Source organism: Pseudopipra pipra, chromosome W, assembly GCF_036250125.1.
Source record: "Pseudopipra pipra isolate bDixPip1 chromosome W, bDixPip1.hap1, whole genome shotgun sequence".
Classification (NCBI taxonomy): Eukaryota; Metazoa; Chordata; class Aves; order Passeriformes; family Pipridae; genus Pseudopipra; species Pseudopipra pipra.
This window is the reverse complement of record NC_087580.1, coordinates 35,348,038-35,361,571: the sequence shown is the minus strand read 5'-3', so window position 1 is coordinate 35,361,571 and position 13,534 is coordinate 35,348,038. Positions and strand designations below refer to the sequence as shown.

The 13,534-nt window shown below is 55.6% G+C and overlaps 1 protein-coding gene and 1 long non-coding RNA gene across 2 annotated transcripts in view; both read right to left on the bottom strand.

The window, feature by feature from the left end:
* The window catches only part of LOC135405703 (uncharacterized), a 553,771-nt gene that overhangs the window by 32,178 nt on the left and 508,059 nt on the right, over positions 1-13,534 (bottom strand). The gene's annotated exons all lie outside the window — the stretch shown is intronic.
* On the bottom strand, positions 4,050-8,929 carry LOC135404628 (maestro heat-like repeat-containing protein family member 7). The gene is made up of 13 exons (XM_064639362.1): positions 8,666-8,929; positions 8,353-8,417; positions 8,097-8,240; positions 7,764-7,912; positions 6,682-6,819; positions 6,276-6,390; positions 5,967-6,104; positions 5,580-5,756; positions 5,297-5,446; positions 5,037-5,138; positions 4,732-4,834; positions 4,403-4,459; positions 4,050-4,253 (listed from the first exon to the last, which is right to left on the bottom strand). The coding sequence occupies exons 1-13, from the start codon at positions 8,832-8,834 to the stop codon at positions 4,147-4,149; spliced, it is 1,614 nt and encodes a 537-aa protein (XP_064495432.1). The 5' UTR covers positions 8,835-8,929; the 3' UTR covers positions 4,050-4,146.

Below are 13,534 nucleotides of genomic sequence, written 5' to 3'. Positions count from 1 at the left end.
GATCAATAAGGCCAAGTGTCAGGCCCTGCCCTTGGCTCCCAACAACCCCCTGGAACGCTCCAGGCTGGGGGCAGAGGGGCTGGAGAGCTGCTCAGCAGGAAGGGACTTGGGGGTGCTGCTTGACAGCAGCTGGATATGAGGCTGAGGGTGCCCAGGGGGGCAAGAAGGCCAAGGGCATCGTGGCCTTTGTGGAGAAGAGTGTGGCCAGCAGGAGCAGAGAACTGATTGCCCCTCTGTGCTGGGCACTGGGGAGGCCCCACCTGGAGTGCTGTGTCCAGTTCTGGCCCCTCAGTGCCAAAAGGCCCTTGAGGGGCTGGAGCGTGTCCAGAGAAGGGACCGGAGCTGGGGAAGGCTCTGGAAAACATGTCTGCTGAGGGACGGCTGAGGGAACTGGGCTTGTTGAGTGTGGAGAAGGGGAGGCTCAGGGGGGACCTCATTGCTCTCTGCAGTGACCTGAAAGGAGGTTTTAGTGGGTGTGGGGGTCGGTCTCTTCTGCAAAGCCTTTAGTGACAGGAAGAGAGGAAACAGCCTTAAATTGCTTTGGGCAAGGTTCACATTACATATTCAAAACCATTTTTCCCCTGACAGGGTGTTCAGGCATTGGAACAAGTAGCCCAGGGAGGTGGTGGAGTCTCTGGAAGCATTCAGGTGGCATCTGGATGTAGCGCTTCGGGATGGGGTTTAGGGGTGATTCTGGTGGTGCTGGGTTGACAGTTGGACTAGAAGATCTGGAAGGTCTCTTCCAACCTTGATGATTCTGTGATTCTCTGACCTGTCATCCCTGTTTGCAGGTTTGTGCTCTAAGAAGACCCTGAGGATGTTTTCTCTGTTGGGTCCACAGAGATTGTGTTGTGTGAGCTTTTTTCCTCTACGATCAAAACAAGGAGTAATTAATGCTAAATCCAGCAGGTGGCTTTCAAGTCATAACTTGGTCCAGTTTGTCCCACTGTGTCCAAACAGGTGAGGAAAATCTGGAACTTTAGAAGGGTTAGTTTTTTACCTCATTAGCAGGATATCCAGGGGTGCACCAAGTGCCTTCCAGTGAGAAGCACAAGAGACCAGGAGACAGTGACAATATTGTTCTAATGTTAATGTCACTGGAGCACAGAGTGAGATCACATCTGAGTTATGTTTCTTTAATCAGTGATTGGGAATAAAGAGAGAATCACATGGTTGATGACACTTTAGGATTTATTTCACACTCTTAACACTAAGGTATTTTGCAGCTGGACTTTGAATAAGGTTCCATGGTATATTGCAAATTTCTATCTCAAGTTAACAGTCTACTTCTTCCCAAAGAAATTCTCAGCAGCTAACACCCTTTCATCATCTGGCTCTTTCCCTGATGGCTTGAGCTTGTTGCTCCTTTTGGTAAATACCCATTTGACACAAGGCACTGGGCAGCTTCTGCCAAGTGCCACTGAATCTCACTTCTTCCCTTGCCTTGAGGTAGTTGTACTTTAAGAATCTGGCTGTTCAGATGCCCTGAAATGTCTCTAGTATTTCAATGGGAAGAAGCTTCAAGATGTGCTGTTTGGCACACAGGAAAAATGACCTGCCCAGAGAGCCATGGGAATGTAGGTGCTGCTCAGTAATGCCCATGGACTGGGACAGGCACTGCTGACGATTTTTTCCTTCCCCTCTCTGATTCCATTTCCACTGTTTTGTACAGACTCCTTGTGGTCAGATTTTGCACTGTACAGTTTGATAACTTAGTGGAGATGTGTGTTTGTAGGCATGTTCTTATTCAGTATTCCCTTATAAATATCAGTAAACTGATACCTGGCTTGAGCTTTTTTTTTCCCCCATAGTACTACTTTTATTTATTTCTCCAGAACACCTTGAGAAAATGAAAGTACAATTAGCCCCAGTTTACTTGCTGCTCTAATCCCTTCATCTTTTTTTCTTTTCCCCTCCCCCAAACTGATGGGTAACTATGAAACCCAAGGTCAGGAATGTGGTTGGAATTCCAGGCCCCAGTCTGGGGGAGGTGACACTTTTAGTCCCCAGGGGAAGAAGCCACTGCTTTGTTTATCAACATGCAAAGGGCAGCACTGTGGGAAATAGGGCCTAGAAAAAAATGTACCTTTGTAGAGAACTCACTTCATTACAGGGGTGAGCTGCAACTCCTAAAACCGCCATTTCAACTCCTGTTTCAACTGCCACCGCCATTTCAACTGCCGTGACAGCTGGCAGCCAGTCAAATGCTGTGGTCACAGATTTTAACTTATAAGATATGATTATCTGTTGGTGTTGGGTTATAAAAGGAGGGCTGCGACTCCAATAAACTTGTCTCAGCTTCACCCCCCTGAGTCCGTGCCTCAATACACCACAAATGGCACCCCATGTTGGGACATGAAAGAAACTAAGCTGTTTCTCCGGTGGTGTAGCTCAGCTGAACACAAGGAAGGAAAAAGCGCTGAAAGGAAGCGACAAGAGAGCTCTCAATTACCTTATGCTGGACGATAAGGGAAGCAGCTGAGAATGAAATGGGAACCCCTTTAACAAAAAAGCATAAAGCTGTCTCATGAGCCTTTGCTGAAATCCTTAAAAAATATGAAAAAACAGTACAGGAAGAAAATTTAGAATGTCTCCTTTTGTGAGCATCCAAAGCTAATCCCACATTAAATAGTGACAGTATATGACTGGAGAGTTTGGGATGATATCGGTGCCAGACTCTGGGACAGCACCACGCTAGGGGATAAGATAGCAACCTTTTTATTAACAACATGGAGAGCAGTTTATGAAGCTTTGCAAGCTCACTCCAGCTCCACAGACAACCGTGTAGAAACAGCAACTGATTCTGAGCCACTATCACAGCAGGAGCTGAAATTTTGTGTGCCGCCCCTGCCCCATGCTCTGCCCCAACCACAGTCTCCCGCGTTGCCTTCCACGCCTCCAGAGCTGCCTTCATTGACAGCATCACTGCAGCCACCTAACGCACAGCCCGCAGCGTGGCCAGAAACAAAGGCCTCCTCCTCCACGCCCCATTCGCGTGGACTTCGCTTCCGTGGTGCCGCTGCCACAGCACCAGTTTCTCAGTCAGATGACTCCGAGGAGGACCCAGAACCCACAGATAAGGAAAAAGATTTAACCTTTCACTCTCCTGACTTGCCTGACAAATGGGCGCCAGTGCGGGGGGAGGCGAGACTCGCAGGGGACACGGCAGTCTTAAAAGATTTCCCAGTCCTGGTCTTGCCTGACCAGGACCCTTACTGGGAGAGTCTGTCATATGCTCTTATTAAAGATGTAAGGCAAACAGTAACAGACCATGGTTTGGGGGCTTTGCACTCAGTCTGTCCCCTCGCAGCCTTCTGCCACCCACCCACTCCCAGATTCCCCTCAAGGCTTCCCTCTCCCTTGTCCCATCAGGGCCTCTGCAGCACCTCACCCCTTCCAGGCCTCCCAGTGCCCCCTCCCCTGCGGGTCTCCCCCAGCCCCGCCAACCTGCCCGGCAGAGGCGCCGCCCTGAAGGAGCTCCAGAGGAGCTGCTCCAGAGGCACTTGGGAGCCCGGAGCAATCCAGCCAGCAACACACAGGCAGGACACAGACACTGCTTCCTGGTTGGGGGAGGGCTTGTGGCCATCTCCAAGGACAAGGTGCTCAGGGTTCCCCACAGCTCCAGCCTCTGCCCCTCCACTCTGCTGCAAGCGTTGAGGCTCCAGCAGAGCCACCAAAGGCCAAGGGGCTTCTGCCCACTTTTGCTGGCACGCTGCACAGTGGGGCAAGTATTGCTGAGCACAAGGAGCCCTTTTCCCCTCTTCCCCAAGGCCCTGTGCACACTGGGCATCAAAAAAACCTCCGGGCTTCTGTATGTGATAACATGTATGTAATATTTCCATGCTGAGCTCAAAGGAGGTGCTTGCAGGGAAGAGGCATCTTCCCCACAGGCTCAGGTGGCCCCAGGAGATGGAGCTTCCTGCATCAGTTCTCCACAGAGCTGCAGCAGCACAGGCAGACACTGCCCTGCGGAAAAGGCCGGGTCTTCCACTCCCTGCACAGCCAGTCTTGGAGCTGCTGGAATCTGCAGTAGGGAGCCATCTGGACAGCTCTCAGCACATAGCAGTGTTGAATTGCCAGGCCTGCCATGGCGAGTCTGATGTCTTCTGTCATGCCTCTACAGGCTGGAAGAGGCAGCAACGGAGACTACCAGAATGGGAAGAATGAAGTTCTCCGTACAGCTCTGATGATGTGGAGCGTTTCAACGGCCAGGTTTGAGACAGCAGGGCTGTCATCAGTGATGTCTTGAAGGGCTGAAAGAGAAAGGAAGAGAGCCAAGGTGAGAGGCCAGGGGTGTGGGGACATGAGGAGCCCCTCCTGCCAGGGCCATCCCAGCCAGCTCTTGCCATGGCCAGGAGGGAGCAGGGCCCAAGGGGATCAGCTGGAAGGTGCCCTCGCTCACCTTGGCAGATGAGCTGCAGCTCTGGCTGCTCCTGCTTCATGGACCTGGCGGCGATCCCTGAAAACACAGAGCTTGTCAGGCCCCAGAGGCACAGGTCCCCCGCAGCGGCGCTGCCAGCCCGGCCACACGGCCTCCTGCCCTGGCAGGGCTGAGCCCGGGGCCTTCCCGCATGGGGACGCCCCAGGGCTGGGCTGGCACAGGGCGGCAGCAGGCGCTCGGGGCCACTCCGGGCTCCACATGCCCTGGGCCGCATCCTGCTGCCGCTGCAGCAGCCGGGGCTGGGGCCGAGCTGCAGCGGGGTGGGGAGGGACCCCGGCCTTGTGGCTCACCCAGAAACTTGATGGCCAGCTTTCGCAGGGGCTCCTCTGGGCTCTCCAGGAATGGCAGGGCCTGGCGCACGTACTGGCCCACTCGGCTCCTGTCCTTTTCCAGCTGCAAAGAGCGCCAGGGCATGGAGGGAAGGCTGGGCTCAGGCTCTGCCCCTTGGTCGGGCGCTCCCTGCCCCCAGCAAGGGGCTCCCCTGCCCACAGAGCCCTGAGACCTGGCCAGCAGCTGCTGGGGCCGGGCTTTGGGGGGAGCAGAGGGCTGGGTGCTCCCGGCAAACCAGGGGCTGGGGCTTTGGGGCCGTCCTTACCAGGCACTCGGGAAACCTCCATGGCTGCTCCATGGTCACCAAGTTCTCAAGATCCCTCCACTTCAGGAACCTGGCTGCACCAAACAGTGCTCTCCGAGAGGCCTGCACAGCAACAGAGAGCGGGCCATGGCACCGCAGCCCAGGGCACAGCACCCGCATCCCTGCACCAAGGCCAGGAGGAGGCTGCAGGCGACCATGGGCCAGGGCAGGAGGCACAGCAGCCTCCTGCCATGGGGACACCAGAGCCCAGGAGTCCTCACCTCTGCCACACGTTGGTTCTCATCGTGCCAGTTGAAGTAGAATGGCACCAGACTCAGGTACACGTGTGGCTTTAGGCTCTTGCTCCTCTCTGTCGCTTCCATCAGCTCCCGGAAGAGGAGCATGGAGAGCTGCTGCAGCTGGCTGTGCTCCTGGTGCAAAGGAAGAGGAAAAGACCTCAGCACTGGCTTCTCCAGGCCCACCGGGGCACAGGCCTGAAAAGACACTGGGCCCCAAGTTTCCTGGCAGCACTCAGTGCCCACGATGAGGGGCACAGAGCCTTACGTTGTCAAAGAGTGGCCGCAGTGCCTCAAGCAACTTCAGGGCTATTGGGCTGGATATTTGGATGATTTTCAAGCCCAGCACATTGATGAACACGGAGAGGGTCATCTGAATTGTATCTGTGTCTGCATCCTGCAGTAGCTCCAGGAGGCTTTCATTCAGGCTCTGGATGCTCTTAGCCTGTGTGGAACACAATGCTGTGGTGCAGCCCCACGCTGCTGCCGTGGGGCCCAGAGGCCAAAGGTGCGTCCTAAAGGAGTCGGGCAGCTGAACGGGGAGGAGGAGAGCTGGGAGCAGCTGCCACAGCTGCCAAAGGCCAGCCAAGGCGAAGCTACTGCCTTGCACAGCCGCACGCTGCCGGCCCGGCTTCAGCCCCTGCCCCCTGCTCACCATTGCGGGATCCCTGCTGAGCACAACCAGGCCTCGGAGCGCCAGGCGACGCCTCTCCGGGCACTGACTGCGCAGGTGCCTGGAAATAATCTGCAGGACGCTGGGCCCAAATTGTCTGGGGTTCAGGCAGTGCAGGACCTGAAAGGCAGGGAGCAGTGACAAGGTGCCCGGCCGGCAGGAGCCCGGACCCGCCCGGGGCTGGGCCCAGGCAGCAGCACAGGGTGCAGGCACCGTCCCGGGCGGCTGCGGCTGTGAGAGGGCAGAGAGGGGGAGGCAGCTGGGCCAGGCAGCGCTCGCCATCAGGCTCACCTCCACCAGGAACGCCAGAGCAGGCAGTTCCCACAGGGGATCTCCCCTGCTGAGCCGCGGGAGCAGGCTGACGGCGATGCTGCGGCAGAAGGAGCGGGAGACACGGCACAGCTCCCTGCAAGGGGGAATAAAGGTGACAGAGACCCTGAGCCAGGTGGGCAAAGCTCTCCTGGGACTGACTCACACAAGCCTGGTCTTTGGCCACCAGCCCAGGAGAGGACGTGGGCACTTTTGGGAGGTGGCTCCTCCTGTGCAGCCGCCCCTCTCCGCCTTTTCCACTCTGCTCAGCCATCCCTGGCTGCCAAGGCCCTCTGGCCCAGCAGCACGGGCACTGTGTGGGGTGGCCTCTGCACAGGGCAGAAATGACCTGTGGGGGTGTGGGGCAGTGGGGAGAAAGGGCTCTCACCTGGCCAGCAGACCCACTGCATAGTGGTGGCTGTCAGCCTTGAGGAGCATGTCCCAGCCACTCTTGCGACCGATCGCCATCAACACGTCCTCATCCAGCAGCTGGCGCAGCAGGGCTTTAACGGTCTGCACTGCAAACCTGTGTGCAGAGTACAGCCCAGGTCAGGCACAGAGCCCTGGCCCCAGCCCCGAGGGCATGGCAGGGAGAGGGGACTGGGATGGAGCACCTGTTGGGGTTGGGGGGAAGGCTGCGCTGCTCCCGGCATCGCCTCCAGAAGGTCTCGACCTCCTCTGACATCTCCTCTGTGCTGATGAAAACTTGGAAGAGCAGAGTCAGAAGGAGGCGCGGGAAATTGTCCTTCAATGCACTTGGGCACCAGGAGTGGGACAGCTGGATGATCTCCCAGAGTGCCACAGTTCCCTGCCAAAGACAAAGCACCCAGAGACAGCTCTCAGGGCCCAGATGTCCATGTGGCAGGGCCCAAGTGTGGCAGGGACAGGCCAGGGGAGACACAGGGGGATCCCCCAGCCTGGTGTCCCTGAACCTGCCCCTAAGTCAGGCTTGCAGCCCAGTGCCTGGGGCAGGGAGAAGCAGTGGTGAGGGAGGATGGAAAGGCATCCCAGAAGCAACCTGGGGGCGAGCAGAGGCCAGCTCAAGAAACTCACAGCCAGGGCAAAGACATCCCTCTCATCCCCATCAGAGGTGCGTCTCCTGTGCGCTGGCCAGTATTCCAGCACATGGAAGAGGATCTGCAGCACCGGCTCCTTAGTCCATCTGGAGGAGATGAGCGTCTTCCACATGGTGCGAGCAGCTCTGTGGAGTCACAACTCTGGCTCAGGGGGGTCTGGGACACAGCTCTGTGGCCTGGGCAGCTGCAGGGCCCAGGTGACAGAGCCACGGTGCCTTGTGGGGCAGGGAGGCAGGCTGGCCTCAGGATTGGAGGCTGACATGCCAAAGCTGGCAAAGAGAGGAGCTGGAGTGTCCTGGAAGTCTCCATGTCTCTGGCACACCATTTGGGACAGGCTGTCCAGGGGGATGGGGTCTAAAGGCAGGTGAGCCCTCAAGGCAGGTGGGCCCCATACCTGTCACAGGCTGGGGCAGAGCGCAGCAGGGTCACTGCAACATCCGTGGGGTGTGCCTTGGTCAGCAGGACCAGAGTCTTGTCCAGCCTGTGCTCAGCAGACACATTGGACGTGAGCCACTGGTGGATGCACCTGACTGTGGCTGGCACCTGGAGGGGACACAGGGGACAGTTGGAGAGCTGCCAGAACCAGCAACTTGCCCAGCTTCCCCCAAGAAGTGGTCCCCTTGCCACCACACTCTGCTGGTCTCAAAGGCTGAGGGGGCCCAGTGCAGCCGGCGTGAGGGGCCACAGCATCCCTGGGGGACTCGAGCCCTGGCCACAGGCTGCTTACTTGCTTTGCTTTGTAGACACCGTTCTCCACAAACATATCCAGCAGGGCAGCGCTGGTCTGGGCATTGAAGAGGTTTGCCATGTCCCCAGTGGCCATGAAAGTGGCCTCTTCATGCCAAATGCACCTGATAAATCTGCAAACCAGCTACAGGAGAAAGGCAAGGAAGAGAGAGGGATGTCCCCTGGAGGGCTGCAACAGCGGTGCTGGGCTGAGCAGTGAGAGCAGGCCCAGCCCAGGCGGGGATGGCTGCAGGTACCTGTGCTGCCCTGCGGAAGCGGCCACGGGCACGGAGCTGCTCTTCTGTCTGCTCCTGGCCTGCATCTGGCAAAGAGCGAGCGTGCTCAGAGCTGAGGGTGTGCGGGAGAGGCCGGAGAACAGAGCCCAGGCCTGGGCTCCAGGAGCAGGCAGGGCCAGCCCCGGGATGCCCAGTGGATGGAGCACGACTGCCGGGAGATCAGCCCCGGCCCCTCTGCCCCCCTCCCTTTCCCTGGGCATGTCCAGAGGGGATGGGCAGGATGAGGCCAAGGGGGCTGTAGCCACCAGCCCTGTGGCCCAGCTCCAGCACTCACCCTCCTGCGGGGGCTGCACCTGCTGCACCTCTTCAGGCTGCTGTGCTGGAGCAGCCCTAGGGCTTTCCTCCTTCTCCTCCTCCTTCACCCAGGCCAGCTTGGGCACTGTGGGGGGTCTCTGCTGCATGTCTCCGTCTGGTGTTATGGCTACCTGCAGCAGAGATGCCATGGAAAAGCTTTGGCTCCCCAAGTCCTGCAGTCGTGCCTTGAAGGCAGCTGCAAGAGAGAAGCCTGGGAAATGCCTCGCCTCATCCAGTCCCACTGTCTGGCCTCAAGGGCACCTGCCCCAGGGACTGGAGATGCCTTGAGCAGCCCCAGGTCCCCAGGTCCCACAGTCTGGCCTGGAGGATGCACAGGGGAGAGGTGGAGAGCTGCCAGAGTGAGCAACTTGCCCAGCTTCCACGGAGAAATGCGTCCCTTCCCAGCACACTGTGCCAGCCTCAAAGGCTGAGGGGGCCCAGCGCACCCAGCTTGGGGGGCCACAGGCTGCTTACTTCAGCAGAGACAGCTCTCTCCTCAAGAAACTCCAGGCTGGGGGTATCGGCCAGGCGCTGAACAGGCGCGGCGTCAGTGCTCGCCACGCCCTCCGTTGTTGTGGCGTCGGCCTCCTCCGTGAGACCAGGCAGCACAGAGTCACAGTGTGACACATCATCAGTGGACGTGGTGTCCCAGTGGGTTGTGTGATCAGTGGTTGCGGTGTCACACTTTGCTGGGGCAGCAGTCGACGCGGTGCTGACATCAGGATTTGTCAGCTGGGTCGGGATGGTGTCAGGCTGGGCCTGGACATCAGCTGGTGTGATCCTGGCCTTTCTACGCCGACTGCCCATGAATTTCATAAATGTCTGCAGGAGAAAGAAGGGCAGGGAAGAGAGGGATTTCCCCTGGAGGGCCGCGACAGCGGTGCTGGGCTGAGCAGTGAGAGCAGGCCCAGCCCAGGCGGGGATGGCTGCAGGTACCTGTGCTGCCCTGCGGAAGCGGCCACGGGCACGGAGCTGCTCTTCTGTCCGCTCCTGGCCTGCATCTGGCAAAGAGCGAGCGTGCTCAGAGCTGAGGGTGTGCGGGAGAGGCCGGAGAACACAGCCCAGGCCTGGGCTCCAGGAGCAGGCAGGGCCAGCCCCGGGATGCCCAGTGGATGGAGCACGGCTGCCAGGAGTTCAGCCCCTCTGCCCCCTTCCCTTTCCCTGAGCATGTCCAGAGGGGATGGGACAGGATGAGGTCAAGGGGGCTGCAGCCACCAGCCCTGTGGCCCAGTTCCAGCACTCACCCTCCTGCGGGGGCTGCACCTGCTGCACCTCTTCAGGCTGCTGTGCTGGAGCAGCCCCAGGGCTTTCCTCCTCCTTCTTCCTCCGGAACAGCCTGAGCAGGCTGAAGCGTCTCCCTGCCATGCCACAGTCTGGTGTCCAGGGCACCTGCAAGAGAGAAAGAGAACCTCGGAGAAACTCCGGGCCCTAAGTCCTGCAGAATGGCCTTGAGGCCACCTGCCGCAGGGATTGGAGACGCCTCGGAGAAGCTCCGGGTCTCCAAGTCCTGCAAAAGGGTCTTAAGAGCACCTGCCACAGGGATTAGAGACACCTCGGAGAAACTCCGGGTCTCCAAGTCCTGCAAAAGGGTCTCAAGGGCACCTGCCACAGGGATTAGAGACAACTCGGAGAAACTCCGGGTCTCCAAATCCTGTGGAAATGCCTCGAGGTCACCTGGAAATGAGAAAATCCTCTAAAACGCTCCGGGTCAGTAAGGCACGAGTTGGCTGCGCGGGGGCTCCGCACAGCACCGCTCTGTCCCGTCCTGTCCCGTCGCCTGCTCCGAGGAGCACTGTTGACACTGGGGCCGTGTCACCAGCAGCACCTCTGTCACCGCGGGTCATAAAGGGCCCTTGGACACCCTGCCCCCTTCCATCCCACCGGTCGTGCCCAGCGTGTCACAAAGGGCCCTGGGACACAGTGCCACGTGGCCTGGGGCCTCCCCCAGCCCCGCCAACCTGCCCCACCTTGGAGGGAATCCGCTCTCTGAAGTATCTGATCTGGCTGGACCTGAACTGTAGGAACGGCTCAAGAAATGAGCAAACACTCCCCTCCTGTGCCTGCTCACGGCAGCACAAGGAGCCCCCTCGGCCGCCGACTCAGTCGCAGCAGGAAGGGCACGGGGCCTTCCACACAAGCTGGCACGGCCTCCTTGGGAGAAGTGCTGGCTGGTGGCCATCCTAAACAGGGGGGCTGATACCGAGAAGGAAGGTGTGGGCAAGGGCACCAATGCTGTTGGGAGCCCTTTGGCAAGGGCTGCACCCAAATCAGCAGTTGTGGCAAGTCCTGGCCCAAGGAGACCTGCCACTGCCCCGAGTCCTGGCAAGGGTGCTGCTCGTCTCCTGCCCCAAAGAGCTGTGCCCCTGTGTATTAGTTCATTTGAATACATGCCCGGAATAAAACAAGTGCAACAGACATTCAAACAGTACAAAAAATCTTTTATTGCAGTGAGAATAAAAACTAGCAAAGAGAATCAAAAGCTAAAAAAGAATACAAAAAAACTGCTTTATCAGTTGGCATTCATACAATACTATGAACAGCTTTTGTTATAGTATTAACTAGTAAAAAGGGAATTAAAGGAAAATTTAAAGGATATTAAAACAATACTACGAGTGGCTTTTAATACAATATTAACTGGTAAAAAGGGAATTAAAAGGATATCAAAAAAGGATATAGAACAGTGGCTTTCTCAATTGCTTCCTCTCAATAAACTGTGCTTACCCACACAGACAGGCCAGGGCTGCCAGGATCTGCAGCAGCTGGTCGGTGCCCGTGCTTAGCGGGCGTCCCGGTGGAACAACACAGTCTCCATGGCAGGATGAGGATCGCTCACCCCAGCAGTCCTGACACCCCATTTTATCATCTCTACATTACACCACGTAGGGCCAGTACCCAGTATAAGGTGATGCCTGAGTGGCAGCCAAACCCCACCTGTTCATCACCTGATAGCAACAGTCTGTGCCTGCCCTGCTGTAGGGCAAGGGGCCAGCGACCCCTGCCCACAGAATCTTCCTCCCATCATCATCTTTCTCACCCCTATGTATGACCTCTATCACTGTGTTTCAAGGGTAGATGTATCTATCTTGCAATATGTAGCAAAACCAAGGAAGAACTCAGCTCTGATAATAGGGGATATCAAGCTGACTTGCTAAAAAGCACAATGGACCTTACAATTAGCTTGTGCCATGAAGTTACATTGTACCATACTCTGGCTGGTTTCACGTCCTAATATGATTCCTTTCTCACGCCTCTATGCTCCATTGATCATCTAATTCAAAAGTACCCCCCTTACAGACATGAAACAGTTTAAAGTCCTGTAGATGTAGAGATGAAAAAGTCATATCTAAAATGTAGTGCTAGCTTGTTCCTAAGCATTTCCAAAATTCCTTCCCAGCATGTGCCAGGATGGGTGGGCAGGAGGTGACTTGCTTTATTCAGACCATTCTTGTACCTGTGACTGCTGCTCTTTCACCCCTCTCCCCCTATTTCTGGATTGGTTTCTAGAGCTCTTTTTGAAAGAAACACTTTTTTCAATCTCACACGTGAATATTTTCAAAGAAATACAAGACACGAAAATCTAGTAAAACCGAGATTTAACAAAATGGTGAAATCACACTCCTTTATGTACTCTGAGCACTCAGCTACTGGCAGTTTGTGTAGTTCTCCATATACTGGAAAGGTAACTAAGGATCAAGAAATTTTCTGTGTATTCTTTATTTCCTTTTAATTTTTTTTTTCTGTCATCAAATTGGCTGCAGGATTTGGTCCTGTCTTTGTGGAGGATGAATGCCACTGTCCTTCTATGTTTAAGCTGATATTTTATTGCTCAGGGGGACTGTCAGTGGGAGAAGTGGTGGGAAGGAGCCTCCACTCAGGGGCTGGAGCTTCAGCTTCTAAAGAAGGCTGTACTTAATCAAAGAGCTGCAACTCAGGATTTCTCCAGTGTTCCAGAACTTTTCATTTAGCCAGCTGAGAGTGCCCAGGGCACAGCCAGGTTAATGTTTAACTCTTCCAACACTGCCCCCATCCCGAGGATATCCTGTCATCCTGAGAAGAAGGAAGGGAGATGCTGTGCCTATTCCCTAGGGCTGTGCAGGAAGCAAAACCTTCAAAGTCGTGGCCCTTCTGAAGGAGTTGATCTTGTGTTATTCCTCAGTAGTCAGCACTGAAAATTCTGTATCTGAGACACTGAATGAAAAGGAGAGTTGCCGAGAGGCTTGTTTGGGGAGAGTGTTTTTTTGGTTTGTTTTTGGGGGGTCTTTTAGTGCCAAATGAAGGTTGGATCATGAAAATCAGTCTTGTCACAGACAAAAACTGCAAAGGCATTTAAACACTTTCAAACACTGTAACCATTTTCCTTCCTTTCACTTTCTACCCCTTGCAAATCAGAGACAGTTACTAGAGGACAGGAGAATAAAATAAACAAAAAAAAAGAAATTGTTTTTCTACTCTTGAGGCCTGTGTCAGGTCTGTTTTGAATGCATTTGAACCCTACTGCTTCCAGGCTCTTTTTCAAGTAGCACCAGATAAATACCTATGAACTACTGAGATGAGAGTGATCATTCTTACTTCACAAAATGTTTCTCTTTTTTTTCCTATCCTGTGTCCCTTTTGTGTTCTGTGCTATGGAGTGACAATACTTTTGTTCTAAGCTAATTCACTGCTGCTGTTTTGGGTACAACTAATGTCAAGCAGCAAACCTGTAACATGCCAGAAACAGGCTACAGTGGGTTGAAGACACAGCTTATGTTTGACGGTGTGTAAAGACAGAGAGTTAGTTGGGTTTATCTGATAGCCTGGCAGAAAGAGAGAGGAGCAGGACAAACTGTTTTCAGTAACTGTGCTGTTC

Coding starts and splice junctions, on each gene's coding strand:
- LOC135404628 (XM_064639362.1), bottom strand. CDS start 8,834: ATGGCATCTCTGCTGCAGGTAGCCATAACACCAGACGGAGACATGCAG. Junction 5,139..5,296: donor AGAACCAACGTGTGGCAGAG/GTGAGGACTCCT, acceptor GTTGCTGTGCAG/GCCTCTCGGAGAGCACTGTT. Junction 4,254..4,402: donor GCTGCAGCTCATCTGCCAAG/GTGAGCGAGGGC, acceptor TTTCTCTTTCAG/CCCTTCAAGACATCACTGAT.